General features: G+C 31.0%; 8 protein-coding genes across 8 annotated transcripts, besides 6 other annotated features; 3 read left to right on the forward strand and 5 right to left on the reverse strand.

Annotated features, from left to right (window-relative positions):
* The first annotated feature begins 938 nt into the window (after nt 1-938).
* Nucleotides 939-976: a mobile genetic element.
* Nucleotides 939-976: a terminal%2Cinverted (terminal inverted repeat of Banshee-A3 transposon ID:TVAGG3_0091230).
* Nucleotides 977-2,782: 1,806 nt separating this feature from the next.
* TVAGG3_0091240 (uncharacterized protein) lies at nt 2,783-3,763 on the reverse strand (the record flags this gene model as incomplete). Its single annotated transcript, XM_001317391.1, has 1 exon — nt 2,839-3,666. The coding sequence occupies one exon, from the start codon at nt 3,664-3,666 to the stop codon at nt 2,839-2,841; it is 828 nt and encodes a 275-aa protein (XP_001317426.1).
* Nucleotides 3,764-3,970: 207 nt separating this feature from the next.
* Nucleotides 3,971-4,287: a mobile genetic element.
* Nucleotides 4,288-4,437: 150 nt separating this feature from the next.
* On the forward strand, nt 4,438-6,292 carry TVAGG3_0091260 (uncharacterized protein; the record flags this gene model as incomplete). The annotated part of the gene is made up of 1 exon (XM_001317390.1): nt 4,558-4,794. One exon carries the CDS (start codon nt 4,558-4,560, stop codon nt 4,792-4,794), a length of 237 nt encoding a protein of 78 aa, XP_001317425.1.
* Nucleotides 6,293-6,972: 680 nt separating this feature from the next.
* Nucleotides 6,973-9,763, forward strand: TVAGG3_0091270 (ribonuclease inhibitor domain-containing protein; the record flags this gene model as incomplete). Its single annotated transcript, XM_001317389.1, has 1 exon — nt 8,222-9,538. The coding sequence occupies one exon, from the start codon at nt 8,222-8,224 to the stop codon at nt 9,536-9,538; it is 1,317 nt and encodes a 438-aa protein (XP_001317424.1).
* Nucleotides 9,764-9,855: 92 nt separating this feature from the next.
* On the reverse strand, nt 9,856-11,996 carry TVAGG3_0091280 (zinc ion binding; the record flags this gene model as incomplete). The annotated part of the gene is made up of 1 exon (XM_001317388.1): nt 9,925-11,982. One exon carries the CDS (start codon nt 11,980-11,982, stop codon nt 9,925-9,927), a length of 2,058 nt encoding a protein of 685 aa, XP_001317423.1.
* Nucleotides 11,997-12,130: 134 nt separating this feature from the next.
* On the reverse strand, nt 12,131-13,144 carry TVAGG3_0091290 (uncharacterized protein; the record flags this gene model as incomplete). Its single annotated transcript, XM_001317387.1, has 1 exon — nt 12,354-12,770. The coding sequence occupies one exon, from the start codon at nt 12,768-12,770 to the stop codon at nt 12,354-12,356; it is 417 nt and encodes a 138-aa protein (XP_001317422.1).
* Nucleotides 13,145-14,573: 1,429 nt separating this feature from the next.
* On the reverse strand, nt 14,574-15,458 carry TVAGG3_0091300 (GTPase activator protein; the record flags this gene model as incomplete). The annotated part of the gene is made up of 1 exon (XM_001317385.1): nt 14,574-15,458. One exon carries the CDS (start codon nt 15,456-15,458, stop codon nt 14,574-14,576), a length of 885 nt encoding a protein of 294 aa, XP_001317420.1.
* Nucleotides 15,459-15,848: 390 nt separating this feature from the next.
* Nucleotides 15,849-15,963: a mobile genetic element.
* Nucleotides 15,849-15,963: a terminal%2Cinverted (terminal inverted repeat of MuDR-1/TvPhantom-1 transposon ID:TVAGG3_0091310).
* Nucleotides 15,964-19,528: 3,565 nt separating this feature from the next.
* TVAGG3_0091320 (serine threonine-protein phosphatase family) lies at nt 19,529-19,771 on the forward strand (the record flags this gene model as incomplete). The annotated part of the gene is made up of 1 exon (XM_051222460.1): nt 19,529-19,771. The coding sequence occupies one exon, from the start codon at nt 19,529-19,531 to the stop codon at nt 19,769-19,771; it is 243 nt and encodes an 80-aa protein (XP_051107446.1).
* A 75-nt stretch (nt 19,772-19,846) lies between these two features.
* Nucleotides 19,847-20,624, reverse strand: TVAGG3_0091330 (uncharacterized protein; the record flags this gene model as incomplete). The annotated part of the gene is made up of 1 exon (XM_051222461.1): nt 19,847-20,624. A coding segment is annotated over one exon (778 nt), but the record flags the coding sequence as incomplete, so codon positions are not given.
* Nucleotides 20,625-21,074: 450 nt separating this feature from the next.
* Nucleotides 21,075-22,036: part of a mobile genetic element that runs on past the window's edge.

A 22,036-nucleotide genomic window follows, 5' to 3' on the forward strand; every position in this document is an offset into this window, starting at 1 on the left:
AAAATTTACGAATATAATGAGTGGGAATATAATGCTTATCTATCATAAAACCATATGAAATATCAATTTTTGCTTTACGCCTAATTTTTGACGACAATTAGCAAAAAATGTTAAATGTTAACACTCAGTCCATTTGAATATGAAAAATAAAATTGACTTTGATTAAATGTTTTTATTTATCATGCAATTCTTCTTGCGACCAAAGATTTGAATAAAAGTTCAAAAAATAAGATAGCTTAAAAAATAATATACGGTAGTGTTTACTAATAGATGAATAGTATATAAATTCTATTAAAATGGATTTGATCCAAAAAATATAAAACCAAAAATAATTGTTATAATTTAAATGAAGAAGTAATTTAAAACGATTTTATTTATGATCAAATTTTATATATTTTTTTGGATCAAATCCATTTTAATAGAATTTATATACTATTCATCTATTAGTAAACACTACCGTATATTATTTTTTAAGCTATCTTATTTTTGAACTTTTATTCAAATCTTTGGTCGCAAGAAGAATTGCATGATAAATAAAAACATTTAATCAAAGTCAATTTTATTTTTCATATTCAAATGGACTGAGTGTTAACATTTAACATTTTTTGCTAATTGTCGTCAAAAATTAGGCGTAAAGCAAAAATTGATATTTCATATGGTTTTATGATAGATAAGCATTATATTCCCACTCATTATATTCGTAAATTTTGAGGTTTATCCTTCGCTTTTAAGATCATTGAATTTGATTTTTATATAAAATAGTTATATATTAGAAAATAATATGAGTTTATGTGATATTATTTTTCAGAAGATTTTGTGTTCTTCTTCAAAATTTTATTTTTTTATTAAAAAGAATCTTTACAAAATATACATTTACTTTAATTAATATTTAAAAACGTGCTCTATCAAAAGTTCCAAAAATTCAATATTTTAGCTTTTCTGAGGTGTCACTTTTGATGAATTTCTGTTTACAACAGAAGTAATTTAGAGAACAATTTGAGATTTTAGAGATTTTTCAAATGAAATATTTAAAGCAAAGAATTTATTAAGAATTTGTTGTGAAATGAATACACTTCGGTAAGGCATTAGATTGGCGTGATAATTGACAAAATTGGAGCTGAAGTTTGGTTCACAAATGAAGAATATGTCTAAGCTATAACAAAAAATTGTAATATATTTGAAAATCTAATAGTTTTATTTAGTAATTTGATATCGATGCGATCATAGATATTGATTTGAGTATTAAATTCGAAATTTTGTAATTTATAATGATATTTAGGAGCTGTAAAGCTAAAGACTAATTAAGTATATGATGACAAAGAACTTGCTAGAGATTAAAATCTAAAATTTTAGAATTTTTAAAATTAAATTGAAACTACATGAACATATTAAGAATCTTTTAAAGTATACTGGCACTCCAATAAGTCATTAGTTCAATGTGATGCATTAGAAGTTTGATTGAAAAGTCTGGTTAAGAAATGATGAAAATGTGAAATGAAAATGCAGCATTTCTCTCAATTTTCAGACACTTTTTGCCTATCGTTTTCGAAGTGGCGCTTCGCGCCGCTAATAAAATTTTGAGAACAACTTTAGTTGTTTGTTCGGCAAAATTATTTTAACGAATTACGATTCATAATTTGTTGTAACATACTAATCTCTAATTGATTTTTGACTTTTGATAATAAATTATTAATAAATATACTGAAAAGTCATTTTCTTCGCTATTTGATTGGCGCTTTGCGCCAATCAAATAGCTCAGATTAAGAATATGATATTATTTCAAATATGATGAAAATTTTTGAGTGAAAACTATTAAAAATAAGTCTTAAAAAATACATTTTTAGAAATGGTTTTTGATTCTTAATCATTTTATGTTTCAGCAACAGACAATCACTATATATATATCATCTAGCGGCGCTACGCGCCGATAGATGAATGAAAATAACGAATATACGTTATTTTGCAAAAAGTGCCAATCTCTAATGGAATCACAACTAGGAACTTGATCAACAATCACTCAAATAACAATTTTCCATATGAAAATTCAAAAAAATTACACAAATATTTATATGCAACGTACAGTTTTGTAATTACGAGCTTACATACGCCAATATAATCTTATCAATATTATTTTTACTTAAACAATCAAAACTCATACGACAATACACTTTTCAGAATAATACACCTCAAAAGAATATAGAATAAAAGAATTTTGTTAATTTTTTTTACAAAATGAAATTATTATTTTTACTTTGAGGAGTTTATTTAAGATAAATGCTTGTATTTTACGATTTCAGTTCATATTTTTAGAATTGGCGTGAGAATTTGCTTAATACTAAATTGTGAATCTTTCTATTGCGTATTAGGACATTTATTTAACGAAAATTCTATCGTTGAGAGCTTTAATAATTAGTGTGAAATATGACAAACTTCCAATATTACTTTCTTTTTGTATATGTGATGTAATATTTAAAGAAGAAATCACAGAGAGCAAGTAAAACTAATGTCAATTTATTACCTATCTATCATATATCTTCTACCATAACGTATGGGCTAATTTTATATGAGGACAAAACAAATTGTAATAATTGGAGTTTAATTCATGCAAAATTTTGCTAAATTGAATAGTATATGCATCAGATTCGTAAGGTAGTATTATTTTCTTAATATAAGCCCCCTAAGTCTATTCTATGGGTCACCTCAAGTCGAATGCCTTCTTTCATAACAAAAATTTAAACAAGGTTTCACTAGATGCTTATTAAATATTATAGTTGTTGAGTTTTTCCTTAATGTATACGAACAAACATGGTTTTTATATAATAACATACAAACAAAATATCATTTCCTTAATGTATACGAACGAACTCCTATATGAGTCTTTCGCGCCAAGGCAGTAGCCATTCTATCGACTTCCTCTTCTGCTTCCCTTTCAGCTACTAGCCTTTTATGAAGTTTTGCGTAATCAAACTTATCCTCTTCTTTCTTTTCTTCGAATTCATCTTCCCGCTTCTTAAGAGGAGGTACAACTGGATTGAGTAAGATAGTTGGTGATTTAGTGACTTTCTTCTTTTCTACCTTTCTTTCAACTAGAGGAGGTTCTTTTTTCACAGCATCAAACTCATTCAAAATCATTTCAGGAGTTAGAGTAACTCGACTGAGGATATATTTAGGGTTGAGATCATTGTTGTTAATCTCAATCTTTTTGCCATTTGGCAATTCTATAATTGTAACATTTTCGTTTTGTGTTGGCATATTTAAGTTTTTGCTTTGATTTATAACAGTATCTCTTTGAAGATACCACTTATATATACCAGATAATGGTGCAGGAGAAATAGGAGATGCACGTGCTGTTTCTTGAAGAAGTAGAAAAAGTGAATCGCAAAATTTTGATAATGCAATAAATGTTCCTCTTTGATTTGAGGTTAAAATCGATGCTTCCATTTGATTTCTATTAGTAAACCACTGATCGAGATATGTAGTCATTTCGTCAAAGTGCGGAAAACACATTAAGGGTGATTTTTTCAATGCATCCATATTAAACCTCGAGTGGATAAAGCGAGGTTTTGCACTCTTAACCGCGCGCAGTCTTTGTTGAGATTTTTTCGCCATTAATTTCATTGATTCGTTCATTTGTTTATATGGATCATGCTTTTCAACAATTCGCATAATTGCTGGATCATGAAGATGTGGTATTCCGAAAATCGGATCTTTATAAACTTCTTTTTCTTCTTTCCTTTTAGAGTCCGTTATAATTTTGCAAGTTATACGTTTACATGTCAAAATACTTTACAATTTATTTTATACTATTAGATTTTCGCCCAATTTTCCGCCATTTTGACTTGGAACTAGAGCTTGCGAGGTACTGATTTTATATCAGTACCTCGCAGACTCTAGTCCTCTATATGGCGCCGAGAAATTTTGGTGAAATGTTGTCGCATTTCACCAATTTTTTTTCTCGGCGCCAAAGTATGAATTGCCGGGTGAGAGATGTTATTTCATGTAATAACACTCTCACCCTACAATTCCAACTCTAAATGGGAGAAACTTTTTTTGAATGTTATCTTAGTCCTTAGCAAAGTTTCTCCCATTTAGAGAAGAAAATAGGAACCTACTAGGCACTGACTCTATATCAGTGCCTTGCGGGCTCCTATTCTAAATAGAAAGTTCGAAAACTTTGATGTAATCAGATCCAAATGCATCAAAGTTTTCGAACTTCTCTGAGGGAATTGAAGGGTAAGAGGTATATGGTCTATACATGTCCCTCCTACCCTTCAGTTCCCACTTTAAATTGGAGAAACTTAATGGAATTGAATAATGTATTGATTTATCAGAATCTAATTTAGAAATTGACTGTGACAAAAGAGATGCTAACGATATTCATAGATATGTGCATGATTATGTCTAGGTATTTTCCCGAACTTCTATCATTTTCAACATTTGAGGAAAAACCTGATATGAACAATTTGATAAATAGTGAATATGCTTGACCTTCACTGAGATTTGCACTATTTGTTTTCGAGATTGAATGATCAATTCATTTATTTTTGCAAAGAAATTATGAGTGTTAGGTACACTTATGATCAACTTATTGACAGCTATTTCAGATCAATTAATAATCGTATGAGTAAGTTTTCAGCGGAAAAATGCATCGAATTTGTGAAACAGAATAAACCAAATTACAACGAAGAGCAATTCATGAAAAAACTCGCAATAAAGCTCCTAGAATTAGATGACTTGATACAGGATTATGATTCCACAGATCTGGATGATGAAGAAGAGGAAAAATCAAAATAGATTGAAATAAATTTAGCAAAGTCGTCCTGCTACCATCATTTCATTGCTATTACATATAATTTTGATGTGTTTTTATTCATAATATTGCGGTCATTAACTAAAAGCGATATTAGGATTAGTTTAGCATAGGAAATTGTTAATTTCGGCAATTGTTTAGAATTTGTAGAACTTTTAATATGAAAGTCCCGAAACAATAACAGTATTTTCGAACTTTCTTATTGTTTTATAAACATTTTCGAACATAAATTGTGTTATAGCAACGTTATTTGTCTGAATAAATTCATAAAGCTCTGTAATACCTTTAGCTCTTTCCTCAATTCTCAATTATCAATCATTTATTATCATTATTGATTAAGAATTCTGATTGTATGATATAGCTACATATTATACTTGTTACCTCCACATAGAGTCATAAATTCACGATAATTGGAGAATCTAGAATCACAACTGAACAAATATTGATTTGATCCGTGCAACATCAGTCATATTTTCATATACTACTCACCAAATATATTTTTCAAATGTGATAATTAAGGATGTCAATTCGGAAAATTGTTTTCGTTTTAGGAGAATATAATTTTCCATTTGGAAAATTTAAAAAGTGAGACGCGCAGGATTCGAACTTTTTTAAAAGTTGATTTAAATATATTCTAGTGTGGAATCTAAGGATAATATCATATTTAAAATAAGAATATACGAGTTTAGGTAGTATTATTTTTTCGATAAATTTGAGAGTATGTACGTTTAGGGCATCAAAAGTGTCAATTCGCTCAGCGAAAGCTGAGCTAGCTTCGTTCTCGAAAAAATAGGGAAGAAGTGAAGGAGAGTGATACAGAAGTTGACACATTCATATAATTTCAACAAATTTGATCAAATTGAAATTCAATGAAATTCAATTCACTTCATATCCTTCAGTCAGTACATTGACATCCTTCTACATCACAATGATAACTCGGGAATCAATAGTTCTACAACTAACTCAGAAAAAAAACAAGATTTTTACTTCCAGCTTGCAGCTTTTAAAAAGTTTCGATGATAAAAATCACTCTACTCTTGTTTATAGATATGTGATGATAGTAGGTAAACATATTCTTATCGATTTTAATAAAAATATTTTTACGAAAATCTGAACCAATTACAGAGTTATTCATAAAGTTTATGATAACTGTAATTATTTCATCTTTGTTTTATATTTGAATAAACAATTTAATTTAAATTGCATAATATTTTTTGGTTGAAAGACAGGAAACTTAGTTGAGTTTGTATTATTTTTATCGTTTAATTCATCGTATCAGTGAGTGATCCAGATATTTAAGATATTTAGAAAAAAATTATTAATTTGATTAACAAATTTTAATCAAAATAGCAAAAATCTATTTGATAGCTGTAAACAAACAATAATTTTTATTTCAAGCAAAATCACTTATTTTCATCTAAACGTATAAAATTGTCAATTTTATAAAAATAAATTGAAAATCTCAAGAAATGTAAAGGAGAGTAATATTTTTCAATTTTCTTTTTTCTTTGTCTCAAATATTTTCTGTTGGGAATTTTCTTGTTATCAAAAATAATTTTAATATTTGTTTATTTTATTACATACAATAAAATTTTAAAAACTCTATTTCTTCTCAAGAAAATTTTTTCCCTTCATATGAAGAAACATTTTGTTCTCCATTTGATACTGAGTCTAAATCTCGATTTTTGAATTTTCTTCTTTCCAAATTTCTTTTTTCCAAATTAGAAGTTTAATTCAAATTTTCAATAGTTTATATATTTTCTCAAACCGTCTCAGATTTTCTCACTTTTTAGGGATTTTCTCTCAAAATATACAAAAATAGTAATATCAATACATGTGTCTAATATACTTTAAAACCATCGTGACAAAATTCAAAAACGAAGAGTTCTTCTCTCCAAATTTTTTTCAAAATCAAAAAAATGAGATCAAAAAGTATGTTTGGAAAATTCATTTTTAGCATTTTAGGAATTTTCTCACTTTTCTTCCAAATTGACATCCTTAGTGATAATAATAAAATTTAGTTATTTCAGTGAAATCTCTAACTAAATTTCATTCAATATCAATAAATTTCAGACCTGTCTATCGCTCTAAGGCACAGTTAGCTTGTACACAATAAAACATTCAAGTTGGAAAGCATTGCAGAGATGAGGAACTTCTAAATAACTTAGAAATTTAATTTTTTTTACCAAACTATAGTTCCATATCAAAATCTTTGGAAATGATATCATTGAATTTGATTTATTTTGAATATCTCAGAAATTTGAATAGGTGGTTTATTTTAATTAACTGGAGGATTACAATGATCCAGGTACTATTCTATTATCTACAAAAGATGTTGTTAGTATTTCAATCCGAGCATCATGTATCACACTTGCAGGAACATATAGCGATAATCAATGTAATAACTTTGTATTTCAAGGAAGTCAATCTACTCTTGAATCAGTCTCATTTCCATCAGGATCACAACTTGAAACGGTTTCAGACTGTGCTTTTTATCAATGCACTAAACTTTCAGCAGTTGATTTCACAAATTGTGAATATCTTACAATTATCAAACAACGTGCATTTTATTCATGCAGTTCTCTAACAAGTGTTATTCTTCCAGCACACTTAAGTAAAATTGAAGATTCTGCTTTTGCGTACACAAAAATCACAAGTATTTCAATTCTGAAAGAAGTTTTAGAATTAAAACAATATTGCTTTTATCAATGCACATCGTTATCACTTGTAAATATTCCAACAGATTCGAAACTTCAAAGAATTGAATTTAACGCTTTTCAATCTTCAATAATAACAACACTTTATATTCCAGAAAAAGTATCTTATTTCCATCCGAATTCACTTGAGAAAGTTTCACCTTTAAGATCTATTACATGTCATCCTTTGAATCCAAATTTTATTTCAGACAATGAAATTTTATTCTCAAAAGATAAATCTAAAATTGTTAAATATCCAAATGATATTGGACCATCATACAAAGTTCCTACATATGTAACAATAATAGGATCTCATTCATTCATATCAACTAAGATCGAATCAATAGAATTACATGATAAAATTACCAAGATAGAAGATTATGCGTTTTGTATTGGAAGCTTAAAGAGTATAGATATCCCAGATTCAGTTAAAATTATTCAAACAGGAGCATTTTCATATTGTTTTTCATTAACAAAAGTAAAACTCTCATCGAATATTACAACACTCTACTTGAATACATTCAAAAATTGCCCAATTAGAGAAATAGTTATTCCAGAAGGAGTAACAACTATATACCAAAAAGCTTTTGATGGATGCAAAAATCTTCAAAATGTTCAATTACCTTCAACAATCAAGAAGTTAGAAGGAGGTGCATTTCCAAAAAATGTTAATCTAGGATTTGCTCCAGGTGCTCAATTAACATTAGATGATCAAATGATTATGTATGATATATACAAAAACACTGTCATTCAGTTGACAAACGACATCGAATCAGTTACATTACCATCGAATGTCACAACAATATCAAGTTATTCATTTGCAAACTCAAAATTATTGCGTACAGTAAACTTCGAATCAAATAATAAACTCACAACAATCATGGTCAATGCATTTGATGGTTGCAGTTCATTATCGACAATCACACTTCCAACAAGTTTGACCACTATTGATCAATATGCATTTAGTTATTGTTCAACTTTGAGATCAATTTCATTTCCTAACTCACTGACATCTATTGGAAGAAACGCATTTCAATATTGCACATCACTCACAACAATTACTTTCTCAAATGTAGTTTCAATGACTATTAAAGAATATTGTTTCATTAACTGTAATTTGTTAGATTCTGTATCATTTGGAAATGGCTTGAGTTCATTAGGATTCAATTGTTTTGAGAATTGCACTCGACTTGAACAGTTAAGATTTCCTGCATCACTCAAATCGATCGGTATGAACTGCTTCTTCAATTCAGGTCTGAAGAATGTCATCTTCCCAGAAGACAGTGTTTTCTACGACATCAGTCCATCATCATTCCGAGGATGCACACAACTTACAAATATCCAACTTCCTGTCAATGTCCGAATTCTTGGCGAAAACTGTTTCGAATCTACTAAGCTCTCTATTTTCAGTGTTCCATGTTCTGTTGTCACTATCAGCAGTTATTCATTCCGAAACTGTTATGAACTTAGTGAATTCATCATTGTTGAAAACAACAATCTGAAAACGATCGAAGATCGTGCATTTGATGGCTGCACTCGTCTTCGTTTGTTCCGAATCGAATCGAGTAACTTCTTCACCGTATTCAACGGTGCACTTTTTAACAAAAACATGTCTACACTTATTTGTTTCCCACCAGCATCTTCTATCAAGTACTTCTCATTCCCCGAAGAAGTTCGCATTGTTGGTAGTGGTGCATTCTTTGGATGTCGTAGCATCATGAGTATTCTTATCCCAGACAACTCCATCGAACGTATTGGAACGTTTTCATTCGCAAACTGCACTTCTCTTAAGATGATTAATATTCCATCATCTATCAAAATTATTGAGAATGGTGCATTTTCAGGGTGCATTTCTCTTAAATGTGGTGTCTTCATCGATAACAAAGAACGAAGATTCATTCAAGAACTTATTGAAACATCTCTTCTTCCAGTTACTGCCATTAACGAGTGTGGTCTTTTTAGTTGCAAAGTACACAACAAATTTGACATCCCAGTCTCTCCTTCATACTTATTTGTTTTCATTCTCATGTAAATTGTATATTATTTGTATTTACCTTTTTAAATATATCCCTTTCTTAATGATTCCTATAGATTTGAATGATTTAAATCATCATAAAATACTTATTTCACTAAATATTAAGCTAAGAATTTAATCAAACACAAATGAAATCTAGAATGGTTTTCATAGTTTATTGATTTGTTATCTTAAATTCGGTGGTCAATTCCGGTTGAAAAGACTCAAAAAAATCCGGATCTGGCTAATTACAAACTAAATTATTTTTATTTTATGGTTCTCTATTATTCTCAAATAAAGAATGAAAATGTTTAAACATCAATGAAAAGGAAACGATTTTTGTTTAATCTGATATTAATATTTTTTTGTAAAACAATAAAAAATAAAATAAAAAATAAATAAAATTATTCTGGAGCGAAAAATCCCCAAACTTCGAGATCGTCAACCGCGAAATCCTTAGCTCCAGTCAGGAAATTCATTGCGGTGTCACTTCCATAAGCAACTCCTATTGTGTAAGAGTTCTCGAGTTCTGAATGGCATTCATCGAAATTTCCTGCGAAAACTAAGTCTCCGTTACCGAATTCCAACTTATCTCTTTCTCCCACCATGCAGATTTGTTCTTCTGCCTGTCCGTGGTTAGGAATGAAAGCGTCTTCAGTCAAAGAAAAGATGAAAGTGGAAGAACCTTTTCCGAAAGGAGTTCCATCGGAATTCCACTTTGTAGCACAGAAAGCACCAAACAATCTATCATTTGCCGATGCGACAATGATTGTTATACCTTTGTTATCAATCATTTTATGCAATTTCGGTATCGATCTTCCATCTCTATAAGTAGCAAACATCATGTGTGTTTCAGGCATTTCTTTGAATGGCAAACACATGTAAAGACGACGTTGCATTTCAGCATCAACAACTAGCTTTGATTCGAAGAAAGGCTGGAAGTTTAATTTCATTCCTTTCGATGAATATTTTTGCTCTTTTCTACTGGCAATTTTTGCCAATTTTGTGAAATGAGCTTTCTTTTCTTGTGGTTTTAGATATCTTTCATCGAACTCTTCTGGCTCTTCGTCCTGGCTGTTCTGAGTGACTTCGCGGGACATTGTTGCTGAGTTATCTGGTTCTGGCTCCATTCCTGCATCTGTTTCTGAAACAGCGGAATCACTTTCGTCATCAACATCGAGTTTTGAAACTTCCAATTTACCGTAAACAGCAAATTGGTCGTTTGATCGTGGAAGTGATGGAATATCTGTTCCTGCCTTGAGTTCATCAATAATCTCATTCCGATGTGTCAAAGCATTGAGAAAAGTGACAGGATCAGAATTAGTTTTATGGAATTGGATGTTTTCTTCGTATTTCTCGACTTCATCGAGTTTTCTTTGCAACTCTGCTTTGACTGATTTGATTGTTGTTGCTTTGCGACCACTTAATAACCTTAATTGCGTAATTGCTTCTTGTGCAAGTCTATTTATCTCTGCTTCGACAGCTCTCGTGTTCTCGTTGAGTGTATTGAGCCTGGTGGTCGCTGTCTGCAAATCTCCTTTCAATTTCGAAATTCGGCCATTCAAAATTGCCGACAGTTTTTTAATGGAATTCAAACCGTCGTTGTAAGCCTTTGTGAGTGGGATAAGCTTATGATTCTGGAACTCTCCTTTAGAGTGGTTGCCACTGATCTTACATTCCATGCAGACAGGCATGTGGCATTTCTCGCAGTAGTATTGCAACATTGAACTTGGATGATGTGGGCAAGGGATGGTTTCTGCGGTTGCTTCTGAGATTGGACGACGTTTGTGATTCATTAAGAGTTTGTTTCCGTTGTGTAATTCGGCATCACATTTCGTACATAATTTTACTTGGTCTTGTTCGCACCAAAGAGTGGCATTTGGCTTACCACAGTTTGAGCAGTAGTGTACTTCTTTCTTATCTGAGGCTGCGTTGTCGCCACCAAGGAATCTAACGAGATGAACGCTTTTGATTTGTGATTGATTGTAAATGATGTATTCTCCATCTGCGGAGATACGAACTGAGTGATTTGTGCCTAAGTAGCTCTCTGGTACTTCGCCTGTAGCGTATGTTTCGTCTGAAGTTTCGCAATCTTCACGTTGGAAGTTAATTACGTTGCCGAGAGCGACAATGCAATGAATGTATTGGTATGATTTGGCTGTCTCATCGAGTTTAATAGATCCTACACGTATCTTAAGCCCTCCTTTTTGACGAAGTTTAATTCCGCGGTGCATAATATCAGCCAATGGCTGTGATAATTCTTTAACATTAAGGAAAATATCAACGATATTTGCAACTGGAAGCTTTTCAACATATGAATTGAATTCATTAATTTGTTTTGCTTCTCCAATATCATACATTTCGGATATTTTGAATTTCGGTGTGTTGAGTTGGTTCTGCATGATGTATTGAACTAACCCAAATTCATTCGAATATGGAGATAGTTGTGGAATATTCGCCATTTTTTGATTTTTTTTACAACCTAAAAAATTTTGTTAACGTTCAACAGTTAAGAATTTTTTTATTTGTTTAATTTCATCTAAATATGAGAACCAATCAATAAGCTGTATTTTTGATGATAAAATTTCTAGATTTCTCTTGTTTTTGTTAATCCCTTCAATTTTTTTCAATTTTAGCCTATCAATTGTATCTTCTATTAGTTAGATGCGGTCTTTTAAAAATATATTCAAAGAATCAACTGATTTTGAGTGATATGCAATAAAGATCTTGATTCGATTATAAAAAAGAACCATCGCACTTTTGTCTAATGCATTAAAAGTTTATTTGTCAACAAAAAAGTAATTATTGATGTTAAAATTAGAAAATAAAAAAATTATTTGGTATTTTTTTCTGCCCTAAAAGACAGCTCATTCTTTCTAGCAACGAATTCGGGCAATGGAACTACCAAGTTGAGTTTCTCTATAATTCGTTCAATAGGGAAATTATTATTGATTAAATGTTCAACCTGATCAAGAATTCCTGCCTGGAACAATTTCTCGAACTCAAGTTTCTGTTCTTTCTCAAGCTTCGTTGCTTTTTTTAAGACGCAGTTTTTAATAAAAGCTGCATCTATTCTTTTTTCTGGTTCTGGTGCAATGCAGCGCAATACTAGTGATTTCAATTTGTATTTATTATTATATAGCTCTTTAATCCTATCCTTGCTTTTCATTTTTTCCTCGATTTCAGATACTTTTTTAATTTGTATACTTTCCAGGAGAATATTGATATCATTTTTCAATTCATCGTACATATCCTTGAGTTCTTTATTACGTAAGTCACGTGGAGTAATGCCATTGAATGCTTTAAGATCATCTGGGTATCTACTAACAAGGGAAATGATTTCCTCAATATCATTTTCCGTTTCTTTAATAGAACTATCGAAATTCTGTAGAAGATGATCAATATTTGCTAAAACGCCTTGAACTTGATCTAATTCAATATTGATCAATCGCCAATCGATTAAAAAAGGGTGCTGCAGCCAAAAAAACCTAGGAACAAAGAATATAGAGTCTCATAAATATCCCTTGATTGAAGTTGGTGAGGACATGAAAATATGAATGTAATAGTTGTCAATGATATGACGCTTTTTTACATAATATTTACTATGTTTTTTATGGTTTCACTGTGTCAGGTGTTTAAACTTTGAATTATATACTAAAAAATTATGAAATTCAAAGAATCATGGTTTCTCCATTTACCTCAAACTCACCAATTCAAATCACCATGATATCACTATTTTTTTATATAAGATTCTATCAAAAATCGAAGATACACATTTTTATAGCTCAGCAGGGTTATTTTTATATTTGTTTTTATATCTGGGCATTTTTATATAAACAAATAAAAAGTTAGACCCAATTTAAGATATATGACCTAAATAATGAGTGTATAAGTACTGTTTGGTGAGTTAAACAACACAAAATGTTTAAAAATGCCATAGATAAGTGCAGTTTGCGAATGAAAACGTTCCAATACGTTCGATGGAGTTGTCTGGGATAAGAATACTCATGATACTACGACATCCAAAGAATGCACCACTACCAACAATGCGAACTTCTTCGGGGAATGAGAAGTACTTGATAGAAGATGCTGGTGGGAAACAAATAAGTGTAGACATGTTTTTGTTAAAAAGTGCACCGTTGAATACGGTGAAGAAGTTACTCGATTCAATTCGGAACAAACGAAGACGAGTGCAGCCATCAAATGCACGATCTTCGATCGTTTTCAGATTGTTGTTTTCAACAATGATGAATTCACTAAGTTCATAACAGTTTCGGAATGAATAACTGCTGATAGTGACAACAGAACATGGAACACTGAAAATAGAGAGCTTAGTAGATTCGAAACAGTTTTCGCCAAGACTTCGGACATTGACAGGAAGTTGGATATTTGTAAGTTGTGTGCATCCTCGGAATGATGATGGACTGATGTCGTAGAAAACACTGTCTTCTGGAAAGATGACATTCTTCAGACCTGAATTGAAGAAGCAGTTCATACCGATCGATTTGAGTGATGCAGGAAATCTTAACTGTTCAAGTCGAATGCAATTCTCAAAACAGTTGAATCCTAATGAACTCAAGCCATTTCCAAATGATACAGAATCTAACAAATTACAGTTAATGAAACAATATTCTTTAATAGTCATTGAAACTACATTTGAGAAAGTAATTGTTGTGAGTGATGTGCAATATTGAAATGCGTTTCTTCCAATAGATGTCAGTGAGTTAGGAAATGAAATTGATCTCAAAGTTGAACAATAACTAAATGCATATTGATCAATAGTGGTCAAACTTGTTGGAAGTGTGATTGTCGATAATGAACTGCAACCATCAAATGCATTGACCATGATTGTTGTGAGTTTATTATTTGATTCGAAGTTTACTGTACGCAATAATTTTGAGTTTGCAAATGAATAACTTGATATCGTTGTGACATTCGATGTGTTGTTACCCAAAACAGTATCATGTTTACTTGAAAATAAAATGAAATAAAAATTATTATTTATATTTAAACCACAAAATGAAATTAAACAAAAAATATTGTATTAACAAATCTAAACAGCGCTGTTGTTCCATACAATCTGATCAGTTGAACCTAAACCTTCATTTAATTTCATATTTGTGTCCTTTTCTTTCTTAGTAACTTTGTCGAAGACAACAGTTCTAGTTGGTCTTACAAATCTTGGATCGCGGAACATATCGGCCGGAATGTACGGGATATAAGACCTTCTTCGAATATCTCTGAGCATAATGAACTTTTCGATATCGGATTTAGGAACTGGTGGGATGGCAATAATTGGCATGTCATCATCAGTAAGAATTGCGCCATCTGTGTTAATATCGTCGAAAACTTGATGGCCGACGTCAATAAGAGTCTGTATAATCTTGTTTTGAATAGCATTGTTGATGAGTGTTGCCTCTTTGCTTGTATCAAGTGAACAAAGAAGATTTTGTGAGAAAACGATAGCAAGATTAACTGCATTCATCTTGTTCTTTGCTTTATTTTCTTCGATCTCAAGGATGTATTTAAATAAGTAAGCAATCGTAAGTTGTCTTGGTTTTGATAATTTTTCGAAACTGGCTTTGTATTTTTCAATCATAATTTGTTTGTTAGCTTGATTTGATGCATCTTGAAGATCTCCATATATAGAATGTGGGAACAATGGATAGTTTGGTATCATTTCTCTGAAATATTTCTTTAAGGTGCAAGCAATTGTGTGTACGCTATTATACTTTGACCAGTCCTTAACTCTTCCTGAATCAAGTTCCAGAAGAAGTTCTGTTACTTGTGCAGCGGATCCACTTAATCTGAAAATTCCTTCTGCATCTGTGGCGTTTTGCTTGCGGAGTTCATCAATAATGTCGGTTACAATGAAGGGAATTTTGCCTCCGAACTGTTCTGGTTGGCGAGAAAAGAAACGAGGGGCTCTCCTATTCATGAATTTTTTTTTCTTCGGAAAGTGTCAAATGAAAACTCGTCACTTTTTCTTGATAAAAAAAATTCAAAAGGAGTTATATATAATAAATTCGATATTATAACATTTTTCTTTTCATACTGTGGAAATGCTCGGTTCAAAATGGAAAAAGACCGTAAACTACAAGATTTTAATAATAAAAATAACAAATTTTGATTGTGACTAGTCATAATATGCATAAATTGTTTATGCCAATCAAATCAAGCTCTTTGCAAAAGAATTATTTGGAATTTTAATTTATATATCGATAACATTAATGATGAGTATATATTTTATTTTGTCTATCATGATTTATTTCTCAATGTATGTCTTCTGACTCATTCCTAAGAGACTTCAATAAGAATTTGGGCGCGTAAAGGATTGGCGTCCTAAGGCGTCCTGATGTAAACTATTCATTTTTTGAGAAGTTTACACCATAATTGAATAGTTTATGGCGTCCTGAGAGGAGATTTCAATGGTTATGGCGTCCTAAAAAAAAGAAGAAAATGATTTTTTCTCGATTTTTCTAGAAATTGAATTTTTTAAAAAAGAAAAAAATCAAAACGTATACATTCAAGAAAGACTATAAATGAAGATTTTTCTATTTTTTTTCATTCTAAAACATCTTTTTTTGGATAATTTTTTTTAATAAATATGTAAGAAAGATTGAAAAAAAGTAAATTTACTTTAAGAAAATTCGTTTTACATGATGTAAGACCCATAACAACTATAAATATTCAATTATTTAAAATAAAAAAAGAAAAACAGATTAAATGTATCTCACATCAAAATCCATTGACCTAAGGATGTTAAGTTTCTGTTTTTAAAAGTTGATATTTTTTTTTTAATTTTAAGAAAATTAATAGCATGTTATTAGACAATAGGAGTGTAATGATATTGACTAAACAGAAATGAGAGAATAGAGATATAATTTTGATAAGCAATATTGCGAACAAATTCTGAAGTAAAATCGCGATCAATAATTGAAAATTACGATCATGTACTGAAAAATGACGATCGAATTGAATGAATAGAATTATATCTAAGAAAAAATAAATTGTATTTAGAAGATGAACAAAGAAAGGTGTATGCTAAAAATCATTTAACAATAAATGGAAATAAAACGAAATTGTTAAAAGAAAAAAATGAAAATTGTTAAGGGTGCACACGAGAGGATCATGTAAACTTCAGAATTTAGAACCTTATTTTTAGGCATTATCTTGGCTACCTATTTAGGCTCGAAAAGCAAAAAATATCAAAAAATACAACTTGACTCCATTATGACCCTTTCATGGAGGTAGTTTTTCTCCGCTAGTATTTTCCCTTTGAATCTCTTTACAATTCGAAATCAAATTCAAAACTCAGTAGAAGAAAGGAAGAATCGACTTACTACGGTTGTAATACGAATAAATACATATATTTAATTATTTTTATTTACATAATAATTGTTTGAAGCTCATATTCCAACAAATTTTTAAATAAAAACATTAAAATGTTGAAAATGTTCATATATTTTAATAGGGTTTTGGCACTTTATTGAGGAATTACTACATACATAGTCGAACTGAACTTGATATTTTGAAATTTAAATTATTTATCAAAATTAAAATTTAACTTGAAATTTATAATTATTTAGTCATATTTTGCATAATTCAAAAAAAAAAAAAAAAAAAAAAGGTAGTGAGGCTTCCAGGCACTTCGTGCCTTCTAGCCTTGAAGTTGATGAGTATAATGAAGTTCTTATATATACGGGTCTTCCAGGAGCTTTTCACAAATTATATATGTTTTCATGTTTTGTCAAGACTTCTTCGTAAATGTTTTGTCAAGACTTCTTCGTAAATGTTTTGTCAAGATTTCATCGTAAATGTTTTGTCAAGATTTCATCGTAAATGTTTTGTCAAGATTTCTTCGTAAATGTTTTTTCAAGACTTCTTCGTAAATGTTTTGTCAAGACTTCTTCGTAAATGTTTTGTCAAGACTTCTTCGTAAATGTTTTGTCAAGACTTCTTCGTACATGTTTTGTCAAGACTTCTTCGTAAAATGTTTTGTCAAGACTTCTTCGTAAATGTTTTGTCAAGACTTCTTCGTAAATGTTTTGTCAAGACTTCTTCGTAAATGTTTTGTCAAGACTTCTTCGTAAATGTTTTGTCAAGACTTCTTCGTACATGTTTTGTCAAGACTTCTTCGTAAAATGTTTTGTCAAGACTTCTTCGTAAATGTTTTGTCAAGACTTCTTCGTAAATGTTTTGTCAAGACTTCTTCGTAAATGTTTTGTCAAGACTTCTTCGTAAATGTTTTGTCAAGATTTCTTCGTAAATGTTTTGTCAAGATTTCTTCGTAAATGTTTTGTCAAGATTTCTTCGTAAAATCAGACAAAAATAAAGTTTAGGGTAGAAGGTTAGATCTAACCTCTTTTCTAACCTCTTTTCTACCCTCTTGAATTTGTCATGATTTCTTCGTACATGTTTTGTCAAGACTTCTTCGTACATGTTTTGTCAAGACTTCTTCGTAAAATCAGACAAAAATATATTTTAGGTGAAGAGGTGAGATCTCACCTGTTTTCTCACCTGTTTTCTCACCTCTTGAATTTTCATGATTTCATCGTAAATGTTTTGTCAAGACTTCTTCGTAAAATGTTTTGTCAAGACTTCTTCGTACATGTTTTGTCACTTTTCTGTCACTTTTCAGGAAAAAACATTTTTATTATTATATATAAATGAATTTTACAAAACCACCGTTACCGTTCTTTGGAAATAAGAGTAGATGTAAAGATATTATATTGAGAGAACTTAAGAAACTACCGAATGGTCTAACATTTGTAGATTTGTTCGGTGGAAGTTTCTATATATCCCATTTGTGCCATATAATATTCCCAGACTCAAAGATTATATGCAATGACTTCGACAACTATATGGACCGTCTCAAACATATTCCAGACACTAACAAAATATTGAAAGAGTTAAAAGAAAAGATACCTATAGGTAAGATGGAACGTATACCATTAGATAACAAAAATATTGTGAGAGAGGTTTTGAAAAAAGCAGAATATATAGACTGGAATAGTATATCTGCTAGACTATTATATAGTGGTGCTATAAGAGTTCATGACATTGAAACACTTATGTCAAAAGTTTTATATCTTAACTATACAAATGTTTTCAAAGAGGACATAGATAAATATATTGAGGGTATAGAGTTTGTGAGATGTCATTGGACAGATTTGTATGAAAAATATAAAGACAAGGAAAATGTTTTCTTTATAGTGGACCCGCCGTTCTATAACACATGGGATTTTCAATACCAAGTAGACTGGACTTTGAGAGACTCTTTAGAAACTTTAGACGTTATACATAACCATCCATGCTTTTACTTTACATCCGATAAAAGTGGTTTGGAAACCGTTATGAGATGGTTAGAGGACATACATGACTATGAGTTTATATATGACAAGATAGAATATGAGAGAGGTCCTATAAACTGGAGAAAGTGTCACAATAAAGAAATTTTATTAGTAAGTAAATGTGGTTTGAAATCGGACTACTTGTTTTAGGTTTTTTCCATTGTGTCATTTATTTCTTTGACGTGGCAGAAAAGTACAGAGAATATGAAGATGAACCAATGCCTGCAAATGTTCAGTATATGTACTCGTAAGAGATATTTTTATCTAATATTAAATGGACGCACAGAACTTAGCGAATGCACAGCAACCTGGACAACCAAACCCAGAGAATATTCCAAATGAAGTTAGAATACAAACTGCAATGGCAAACTATGGTCAAGTGCCAACAGATGTACAAATGCAAACTGCCATGTCAAATGACGCTGCGTTAGGTTTGCCACCATGGTATGCAAATATGAGATGGAAAGAGTTTTATACAAACCCTGAAGTCGGATATAAACAACTTTATGCAGATGACGCGAACACAGGAGTTGACCCAGAATATGTTTTCTACCAGAGGAGAAACAGAATGTATGAGCTCCAGTTAAAGAATGCTATGGAACTCAACAGGAAACGTAAGAGACTAGGCGGACATTAGATTTTTACATATAGTAAAATGGGTTTCTTCAGTAAGATAGGAAACTTCTTTCGAAATGTTGGAAGAGGTATATGGAATGGAATAAAAACCGTAGGAAGAGGAATTTGGAACGGAGTCAAAAATATTGGTAAAAGGGTAGGTCAGTTCGTTGGTATTATACCTAAAGACCCTGAACCAGAAGAACAAGCTCCTGTTATACAACAGCCTGAACCTGCACCACAGTCTAGTTGGCAACCAAATCCAACACCTCAACCGTATTAAAAAGTTATATTTTTACCGTTCGATAGTAGTTGTATATGAAACTAAGTTCTAAGTAAAACGCATGGTATAATGGAATTATTCTTTTTCTTCCATCTGTAGTAAACCATACTTGAAAGTCTGAAATACTTCCACTTGGTGGTTCGTATAACTTTGTAGGTTTTTCGTAAAAGTCATTTGCCAAGCATAAGAAAGAGTTTTGGGCGCCAGAAAATGAAGCATGAACAATAATAGCATCTTGGTCGAAAACATTTTCATATGTTCCATTAGGGTTTTCGACTTCATAAAAGTCTGGGTGTACTGGATATGCTGCAGGCTGATTTAACATCCTCAAAAATCTATACCATGCCAAGTTGTTATATTTTGTAGAAATATAAACGTTTTCTCCAAGGTCTTCTATTCTATTGATTTTAACAGTTGCATTTTTCCTGTCATAAATAATATCGAGATGGTACTCTCCCTCGTCAATGTTATACTGGTTTGCATATTCGAGATAGATATCGTTTATTTTTTCTTGAAAAGCTTGAAGAGTTGTTTCTAAGTTTACAAGCAAACTAACTTGTAAAAGTTTTCCCTGTTCAAATTTCTCATACATACGTTTTTCTTTGTTATAGTATCGAACTTCAAAACCGACCGTAAATGGGAAACCATGTATGGCTTCTGAAATGAACTTCATTCTACGAAAGCCAATAGCTTTTGTGACGGATGGGTCTCTTAGCCATCTTAATGGGTAGTCAAAACGATAGCCTTCATGCTTTACGGTCTCTGTCTCAAACTTTTGACCGACATTAGTAAAAAGTTCATCTAATGGTTTAGTTGTAGCAACTCTTGAATTTTCTTTTTCTATTGAAAGCATATTTTATCTAGAATAAAAATGTCGAAAGATATTGCTTCCATAAGAGAAATACAACACAACCGACAACTCATTATGCAAGCTCTAAATAAGAACACAACAAACTTTTCAAACTATTCTAAGATATCTGAGTCATTGAAAGAAGGAAACTTAAAACTGACAATAAACCCAATGACAGATGAGTTTCTGTTTCAAGACAATAAGAACCATACTGTCTGTATAAATCCAACAAAAGGAACTTTAAACGAGAAACCTATAAATGAACTTCTTTTGAAAACAGATGTTGACAACAAAGCTGACAAAGAATATGTAGACGATGCAATAGCAAAAGAAGAAGAAAGAGCTAACAATGCTTATGCAACAAAAGAACATACTCATCCTGAACTAGCAGACAAAACATATGTTGACAATAAAATGTCAAGTGAAGTGACAAGAGCTGAAAACGAATATTCTAAAAAGACTCATACACATTCTATATCTGAAATAACAGACTTACAAGAAACCTTAAACAGGAAAAGTGCCGTTGGACATACACATACCATTGCAAATATTACAAACTTACAAGAAACCTTAAACAGGAAAAGTGCCGTTGGACATACACATACATCTTCTGAAATAACAGACTTAAACGTTAGCCTTGAAAATAAAGCAGATAAAACATATGTCAATGAAATATACCAAAGTTTGATAGGAACAAAAAATATTGAAACTATTGTTGGTGACTTTTCTGTCAATGAAGAAAATAAATATTTTAGATGGCAGTTTGTACAGTCCTTAGAAAATGGTACACGGTGTAAACTCATTCCGAAAAATAACAATGAAATGTATGTAAGCTATAAAAAGAATGATGGTACACAAGTTAAAGTTCCATTAGACAACAACTGCTACTTAAACTTATATGGAGACGAACAAAAGAAATATTTAAGAGTTTATGAAATGACAGATATGACATTGCCTGACCCAGCTCCAGCACCATATATTATGACTATGGAGATGACGTCAGAACACCACATGTAGATGAACAAAAGCTAACATTATATTTAGATTATTATAGATATAAAAGATATAATGCAATAGAAAAACGAGAATAGTATACTATTATGAAGATGACAGAAATAAATATTATAGTCAAGATTTTACCTACCCTGAAAACATAAGATTATATTATAAAAAATATTCTGACACAAACCAGAAGAAACCTGAAATAGTTGCACTATATTTTAAGTTCAAAAGAGACAATCCTATAATGTCTCATATGTTTGATTTAATGAACCCAGTAGGTTCTATTTATACATCTATGGAAGCAAGAGGTCCTCAAGTAATGTTGGTGTTGGTGCATGGGAACAAAATAGTCGACAGGTTTTTGTATTGTGCAAACTCTTCAAAGGAAACAGGTGGAAGTAAAACGATTTCAG

This window comes from Trichomonas vaginalis, chromosome IV (assembly GCF_026262505.1).
Source record: "Trichomonas vaginalis G3 chromosome IV, whole genome shotgun sequence".
Lineage (NCBI taxonomy): Eukaryota > Parabasalia > Trichomonadida > Trichomonadidae > Trichomonas > Trichomonas vaginalis.